At 40.7% G+C, this 9,113-nt stretch overlaps 1 protein-coding gene across 1 annotated transcript; it reads right to left on the reverse strand.

Moving 5' to 3' along the window:
- Positions 1 to 261: 261 nt before the first annotated feature.
- On the reverse strand, positions 262 to 2,859 carry LOC117068608 (beta-defensin 122). The gene is made up of 2 exons (XM_033186015.1): positions 2,665 to 2,859; positions 262 to 504 (listed from the first exon to the last, which is right to left on the reverse strand). The coding sequence occupies exons 1-2, from the start codon at positions 2,720 to 2,722 to the stop codon at positions 356 to 358; spliced, it is 207 nt and encodes a 68-aa protein (XP_033041906.1). The 5' UTR covers positions 2,723 to 2,859; the 3' UTR covers positions 262 to 355.
- Between the last annotated feature and the right edge of the window lie 6,254 nt (positions 2,860 to 9,113).

Here is a 9,113-nt window from a genome sequence, read left to right on the forward strand (position 1 = left end):
CCAGCGACTCCAGAGGCTGAGTCAGGAGGACTGCTTGAGCCCAGGAGTTTAAGACTGCTGTGATTCATGATCATGCTACTGCACTCCAGCCTGGGTGACAGACTGAGACTCCATCACTAAAACAAAAATAAATAAATAAAAAGGAAAGTATCCAAAATACCTAGCACATAGTAGGTCCAGTTTCCTCTCATGTATATACAACTTTACCCACACATTTTCTGCTTGAGCTTGATTAGGTATACTAAGAGACAAACACAGAAGTCAGCCAAAGATGTTTTAATAAAGCTCAGGAATCTACTGACATCAGAGTCAGGGCAAGTTTATCTTCATTTTTGTGGCCTCCGACTTTAAAGCACTAATTCTTTGTATGCTGTGGTAAATGTGGTTGGTCCTTGGGCTTCAAACAGCACAATTTACCACTAATGCAGAAAACATAGACCTTTTCGTTCTTCAGACATTCGTCACGGCAGGAGCCACGAAAATTCCAACATTTTTCAATGCTGCCTATTGCAAAAAGAAAAAAGAAAGGACCTGATATCAGTTATGGGGGGAAATGGGTCCTGGATTGAGAAGACTAACAGAGGGCCAGACAGAAGAAGGGGGCTGTAGAAGAAGGAGGCATTCCCTCTAGATATCTAGGGTGGTGTTATAGTCTATCACCATATTGAAACTCAGGAAATATCCAGTGAAAGCCATGAGCCCTTTCTAAAGAATCTACTAGAAAAAGAGCTGTAGACAAGCAAATGAGAGGAGCATTGATACAGAACTAAATATTAAATATAAAGATTTAGTATAAAGATTAAATATAAAGATTTAGTAGAACCAAAATGAGGATTTTAAAAGAGGGAATGAAGTACATAATGGCTATACGTTCTGACAATATAAATACAGTACAACATAAAAATGAGAGAATAATGGTGACAGCATATGCAGACATCTTAACTAGTTTGGGTAATCATGACATTATGGTAACATTGATATTATTTTACTGAGACTATTGTATATGTAATGAGAGATCAATCAAATGAGTAATCATGGGATATTCTAATTCTGTCATCCCCTGTGACCTTGAGAACCAGAATTCTCAGTATAGAAAAGAAAATACTGATGTATATAAAAGTTGATTCTGAATTTGAGTTCTGAATTTGAATTGAAAATGCCAATATGAACTCACAAGTATTTTATATTTAAATAGATAAAATAAATAAATGATTGACAGATGGATAAATAGACTGACATTTTTCCAGCTCTGGTCACTAAGAAAGTTTAGAAACAATGACTAACTAGTAAAAATTAGTGTCCCTAGTACCCATGTTGTAATCTTAAAATACTATCTCCCCGTAAACTTTTTTTAAAAAATAGGACTTCTTGGAGATATGGTGGATTCCAGTTCTTGGGCAGTAAATTACAAGATGATCTTGAAACATTCTGTAGTACCAGATACCAAGAAAGCCATCAAAGACTGATAGGGATATATCTAAAAGACTAATGAGCCAAATTAAAGAGACTCTTATTGGCCAAGAATAGGACAATTTGTACTTCGATAGCGATAATAATTGTAATAGATTGAACTCATTGCTTAGCATCATCAGTTCAAAATAAATAATATTTAAGAAAAACTAATGGCTCAACCTCAGAGGCTGATAGAAAACTAATTCATTATCTCTCAAAATGATTAAGCAAAGATAAACTCAAGCATTTATCCTGCCTTCCTCTCTGAACTCTCTAAACCCCGAGGTAACCAAATAGATGAGGGAAAACACCTCTTTGATAAGGAATTCAGCTCATAAATGAAGGTTTTTCCCAACATATCTGTATGGCTCACCCCTCACTTCCTTCGAGTCTTCATTTGAATGTCACCTTTTCAGTGAGGCATTTCCTTAATATCCCTATCTAAGCTGCAAACTCACATCCCCTGACACTTGCTATCCCCTGCTTACCCTGCTCATTCCCTCCTCCAATAGAATCATAAGCTCCAAGAAGGTGGAGATTTTGTTTGTTTGGTTGGTTGGTTGGTTGGTTGGTTGATTGATTCATTGCTCTATCTCCAGCACCTGTGCCTGGCACACGGAATCCACTCAACAATATTTACTGAATGAACGAGTTATTTAACTAAGCAATGACACGTCCACTATCCCCTAAATCCAGCCGCCATCCTGAGAAGAAGAAGGTGGCAGGATGAAAGTAGAAATGCTGAAAGACTGAACATTTTAAAGCAGAATGAGCTAATCTGAGAGGCTCTTTTAAATCAAGAAAGATGAATACAATTGTCTTCTGAAGTTGCGTACATCCCTGTGCCCTCTCACTTTTCCTACCAGCAGGATGGGAAACATTCAAACGAATTACAGAAAATTTAAAAAGCTACATTTGTTTTACATGAAAATTTCAGGGTCTTCAATGTTGATCCCTCAACCTAATTTATCATTTTAAATTGAGAAAGGAATAAGCTGAAACTCATAGGCACCAAGTAGATTGCTGGGGGCATCACATAACTTGAAAATGGTGAGTCATGTTCTAAACCAGGATCTGGAGACTCTTTCCTCTTCCTCCAGACAATTAATATTTCACATTACTCCCTGTCAGCCCATCCTCCCAGGCCTTGGTGTGCCCTGACCAAGACTCACTGTCTGCTCCCAGACCCTCCCCTGAAGAGGTCTAGGTTACCTGGAGTGACTTGGAAGAAGAGCAGCAGCACAGCCAAAGTTACCAAAAAAGGCTTCATGACTTCAAGTAGCCCACAGAGTAGTCTCAGCCCTGGTGAAGTGACAGGAAATGGAGGCGAGCTCAGGACTCTCTGCTGCCTCTAATCAGCTGGGAATTGTGTCACTCACACGTGCCATTAGCTGCCCACGGGTACAGTTCGCTCTAGGACAGCCTGCCTTTTTCATGCTCAGCCACCATCCCAACACCCCCGCACCCACAGTGTGGCCCCCACACCCCTGAGCTCACACACCTCCCTTTGTTCACCATCATCTTTTAGGGACCAGCAAGAATAAATCATACAACACCCAGAAGGATACTTTTTAAAATATATGTCAGCCCTTGTTATAACCCAGGTTAAAAATCCTCCAAGACTCCACATCACAACTAGAAAAAAAAAATCCACAGTCTTTACTATGCCCTACAAAGCCCCATATTCTCTGGTTTAGAAATCCACCATTATCATGGTTCTAATGTAAATTAAGCAAGCTCCTTTTTTCAAGTGCAATTCCCAGTTTGAGAGCTGAGGAGTAAAGAAGAAAGGGCGATCATTCGTATCTTAGGGAGAATGTGTCTATTTGGATTATTTCCTATCTAAGAGAGGAAGCCCCAGTGCCTAAAATCCTTAGTTTCAGGAAGCATTTTGGCATGGAGGATGAGAGAGGACAAGCTGAAATATTCAGCTCCTTGTCCTGGCTGTGCCAGTTAGTGGCTGTGTGACCTTGGGAGAGTCACTTCCCCTCTCTGGGCTTTAATCTCATCAATGAGCAGATTGGAGCAGATGGGTTGTAGGGATCAACTCAATCCTTATATACTATGGTTCTTTGGGTGCTGAAAAGGCACGAAAAATGGAATGCCTAGAACACTAGGTTTTCCTCCCCAACCTAGGCAACACTCATTGGGTTTACAACTTAAGATTCTCAGGGCTGCCCTCATCAGACTCCAATTCTCTTTACACACTGGGATCAGAGGCCTCTTCCCCTGATACCTACACCCAATATGCTATGTGGTCCTTGCAAAACACAACCCTTCTTTGGGCCTGCTTCTTGTGTAGTCAAAGCACTAAACTTTGCTCTGGTTATCATAAAAGCTTAATATTCTCCCTAGCGCCCTTCAAGGGCATCACACCAGGCTGTTTTAGATTTGAGATCCATTAGATACTGATGAAAGAGCAGGGAAGACCTTGTTCTGTCTGTGTACCTCTGGCATATCTCAGACATCACAACCTGTTCATGGTGGACCAAAACTCCTTAGGCATCAAAGGGCCAAATCTCACCAGGAATTAAAAACAATAACAACAAATTAAAGTGACATCAAGCTATCATTCTTCACCTATCAAATTGACAAGAAGCTCTTTTTTATAATGATAATCCCAGAGTTTCATAGGATCAAGGACCTAGTTTCTCAACAAATGGCTATCTTTGTCTTTTCACTTTTGCCCAGAATACAATGTCCAGAACAAACGGTAGGGCTCATGTGTGGGATCCTGAATAGGAAGCCTCAGGACACCACAGGAAGAGTCTCAGGAGCTGGCTCTCCCATGTCTGTGGCAAAGGCCAGCCTACCTATCAGTGAGTCATTTGGGTTTATTGTCATCTTAGGTGCTACAGGGGCTGTCACACCTTCCCCCAGTTCATGTGTGGCCACTGACAGATCCTACCTTTGACAACACCAGCACCTTCAACTAGGATGTGGTGGAGACCCAGATAAAGGTACCCCAGCCTGGATATGCTTCTGGACAAAGTGTAGATGGTCCCTCAGTGCCATTCCCATCGGTAGCCCAGAATCTCTCCTTCCAGTTGGTTTCATAAAATCTTGACGCTGTCCAGACCACAAAGATATTCAGCCTTAGGGGTTTCTGTGTTGTCCAGAGCATGATAGGGGCCTGCTTTGTAGCATCAGTCAACATTAACTCTTAATGTATCTTTTTCCAGTATTTATTAAGACTTTAAAGATGCAACAGAAATGCCTTCTTCCCAACGACTTATTTGACTGTACTTGGAGATGGGGTTAGATGGGATGGGACACCCAATACATTTTGTTTATTTTTCATTGCTCAGAGGTAAACTCAGTGTCCAAAAAGAGGCAAGAGAATGCATTAAGAATCTGCCTACCTATGGCCGGGCGCGGTGGCTCAAGCCTGTAATCCCAGCACTTTGGGAGGCCGAGACGGGCGGATCACGAGGTCAGGAGATCGAGACCATCCTGGTTAATACGGTGAAACCCTGTCTCTACTTAAAAATACAAAAAACTAGCCGGGCGACGAGGCGGGCGCCTGTAGTCCCAGCTACTCGGGAGGCTGAGGCAGGAGAATGGCGTAAACCCGGGAGGCGGAGCTTGCAGTGAGCTGAGATCCGGCCACTGCACTCCAGCCTGGGTGGCAGAGCAAGACTCCGTCTCAAAAAAAAAAAAAAAAAAAAAGAATCTGCCTGCCTAAATAGCCTATGGTAGAGTTTTCTTCCTCAGAAAGAGGGAAAGAGCAAGGGTATAGGTGTTTCTATTTGAACAGAAACAACGACACTCTTGTTCATTGCATCGTGAGCATCTAAAGATATACTAATGCCTTTGTCATAACAAATTTGTTACCATGAAGTGTTAGTTTCCTAACACTGCCATAACAAAGTACACTTGCCATAACAAACTTAGTGGCTTAAAAAATTATCTCACAGTTCTGGAGGTCAGAAGTCCAAAATCAAAGTTTGGCAGTGTTGCTTCCTCTTTAGGGCACAGAGGGAAAAACTGTTCCATGCTTCTCTCCTAGTCCATGGTGATTGCTAATGATCATCGGCTTGTAGCGGCGTAACTCCAGTCTCTGCTTCTGTGGTCATACAGCATTCTCCCTATGTGTCTCTGTCCAAATTTCTCTTTTCTTCTCTTTTTTTTGAGACAGGGTCTCACTCTGTTGCCCAGGCTGTAGTGCAGTGGTGAGATCTCTGCTCACTGCAACCTCCACCTCCAGAGTTCAAACAATTCTCCTGTCTCAGCCTCCCAAGTAGCTGGGATTACAGGCACCTGCCACCACACCCGGCTAATTTTTGTATTTTTAGTAGAGATGGGGTTTCACGCTGTCGGCCAGGCTGGTCTCAGACTCCTGACCTCAAATGATCCACCCGTCTCAGCCTCCCAAAGTGCTGGGATTACAGGCGTGAGCCACTACGCCCGGCTGAAATTTCTTTTTTCTTATAAGGACACCAGCCACTGGATTAGAGCTTCACCCTTATCCAGCATGACTTCATCTTAACTTCACTACATCTGCAAATATCCTATTTCCAGATAAGTCACATTCACAGGCACTTGGTGTTAGGACTAGAACATATATTTTGGGAAAGACACAATTCAACCCACAACAGATTTTTTTTTAATTCTTATTATGAGTGAAACTGAAATGTTTTCATATGTTTAACGCCCTTTTTTTACCTTTTTTTGTGGACTGTCTATTCGTATTTTTGTCTGTGTTTAAATAATTTTTAGTAATATCTTCCTCTTCATTTTATTTTTTGTTTCCTGTTTCTAGAATTCTTATTTTTCAGATATTGGGCTCTCTGGACTGATTCTCTAATTTTATGTATTTTCTCTCCTGATTTCCATCCATTTGGCTTTTTTCCTCTAGCTTCTCAAAAATTTTTATCAAATTTGTCTTCCAGCTTTTCTATTAATCTTTATTTTCCATTTTCTGCCATTATATTTTTTATTTCTAAGAGTTCTTATTTATTCCCTAACTTTTCCTTTTTATAGTATCCTATTCTTGTTTCATGGTTGTAGTAGCATCTCTAATTTCTCTTGAGGCTTTTAATAATGTTTTCCTCTCTGCATAATCTATTTCCTGTAACTTTTTGTTGATTGGATGGTTGATCTGTTTTACATAAGACGTTTGCCTCTCATCAATGATCATATGGCTAATGATACTTAATTATGTACTTATATATAAAAGTGGGCCATGGCAAAGCTTATTAGAAACTCAATGAATGATTTTGTTCTGTTTGGTTTTGGTATCTAATTTTCATAATAGATACTTTAATGGCAATATTTGTGGTTCCTTTGTTTGTTTGTTTTGTTTTGCGTTGCTTTTTGAGACAGAGTCTCACTCTGTCACCCAGGCTGGAGTGCAGTGGTGCAATCTTGGCTCACTGCAACCTCCATCTCCCAGGTTCAAGTGATTCTCCTGCCTCAGCCTCTTGAGTAGCTGAAATTATAGTTGTCCGCCATTATGCCCGGCTAATTTTTGTATTTTTAGTAGAGACAGAGTTTTGCCATTGTGGCCAGGCTGGTCTTGAACTCCTTGCCTCAAGTAATCTGCTGGCCTCAGCCTCCCAAAATGCTGGAATTACAGGCATAAGCCACTCCATCTGGCCGATATTTGTTAATTTTTAAGAATGAGAGATTAAAATGCTGATTAAGCACATAAATGGGGCTTACCAATTGTGACATTGACAGTAAAGTGATTTGACTGGGTCATTTAGTGGAGAAATGCCGGTGTCAGTTTTTTCAGGATCTTTTCTACTTCTCTACTAATCTCCTGCTGGGAATTCTGAGAGTTAAATGGAGAATGAAGACTGGGGGCTAAATAGTTTCTCAGCAACCAATACACATGCTTCAGCTAATCCTCCCATTTTCTGCTTACTAAGTTTATCTTCAGTTATGCTTGGAATTCCCAGGTTCAGAGGGCCTCTGTTTCACCCTTGCTATAGAAAGGCTTGAAGTCTTTTTTTCGGGATTGGGGTAGTATAGTATTATAAGTACAGAGTGATGGCTGGCTGCATGAAAAGGAGAAGGAATAGAGTATCTAAGGATTTGATTCTTAAATACTATTGCAACCAAACCTCCTTATTTTAACTCCTCCACATTTCCCCCTATTTCTAGATGTTTATGGTGCCATGAGATTCTGAGCTCTTATTTATTTTGTGGTTTAAATTGGGTTGGTCCTTTGTTTTCCCCACTTCCAGCTTTAATTCCGTTTTCTTTACACTGCTTACTCATTTCCAGCTCATCCAGCTGCCTTCTAGCTTCTAAATTGTTGTGTCCTCTATTATCTCCTCATGTTTATTGGTTTATGACTTTTAAAAAAATGTTGCTATAGTTGCTGTCGCTTAAGTGAGGTTTGGGGAGTGAATAACTAAAAATATTGTATTCAATCCACTGTTTTTACCCAAAAGTCAATGATGTGCTTTTATAAATTATATTTTATTTTAATTTCTGATGTTTAAAAATGCTATTGGCCAGGCGCAGTGGCTCATGCCTGTAATCCCAGCACTTTGGGAGGCTGAGGCGGGTGGATCACCAGGTCAGGAGATCGAGACCATCCTGGCTAACACGACAAAACCCCATCTCTACTAAAAATACAAAAAAAAAGATTAGCCGGGCATGGTGGCAGGCGCCTGTATTCCCAGCTACTCAGGAGGCTGAGGCAGGAGAATGGCATGAACCCGGGAGGCAGAGCTTGCAGTGAGCCGAGATCATGCCACTGCACTCCAGCCTGGGAGACAGAGTGAGACTCCATCTCAAATAAATACATACATACATACATACATACATACATACATACATAAAGCTATTAACGACTGAACCCAGTGGCTCATGCCTGTAATCCCAGCACTTTGGGAGGCCAAGGCAAGTAGATCACCTGAGGTCAGGAGTTCGAGACCATCCTGGCCAACATGGTGAAACCTTGTCTCTACTAAAAATACAAAAATTAGCCGGGCGTGGTGGTGGTGGGCACCTGTAATCCCAGCTATTCAGGAGGCTGAGGCAGGAGAATCACTTGAATGTGGGAGGCAGAGGTTGCAGTGAGCCGAGATCACACCACTGCACTCCAGCCTAGGCGACAGAGCAGAATTCTGTCTCAAGAAAAATTAAACTAAACTAAATTAAAATTTAAAATGCTATTAACATTGTTTTTTATTTTTAACCAGAAAGTGTTAATTTGGCAAATTATATTAACTGATTTTCTAATTTTAAATCCAACTTGCATTCCTAGAATAAACCCAACTTAGTCACAAAGTACCAACATGTTACATATTTCTGGACTTGCTGTGCCAGTGTTCCATCTAAGATTTCCATATCTATGTTTCTAAGAGAGATTGGCTTTCCTAATTCTGTACTCTCCAGGTTTTAGTCAAGTTATGCTGGCCTCATAAAATGAGTGGGCAAATACTCCTTTTCTTTTTTTTCTTTTAAAGCATTATTTATGCAAATGTGGGTTATTGTTTTAAACAGAATAAAATAAGAGGCAGAAAATATTTGCATATAACGAATCCTAGCTTATAAATGTAGTTTTTTAGCAGTGATGTCTCTAATCATCATTCGGGGATTTTTTTTTTTTTTCCTTCACTATGTCTTGAGCACTGATATTGGAGAAGACCACATCTGGCAAAAATTGTATACCAGTGTCTCAAACCACTGGAAGGACCGGGAGG

Source organism: Trachypithecus francoisi, unplaced genomic scaffold (assembly GCF_009764315.1).
Source record: "Trachypithecus francoisi isolate TF-2019V2 unplaced genomic scaffold, Tfra_2.0 Lachesis_group21, whole genome shotgun sequence".
NCBI lineage: Eukaryota > Metazoa > Chordata > Mammalia > Primates > Cercopithecidae > Trachypithecus > Trachypithecus francoisi.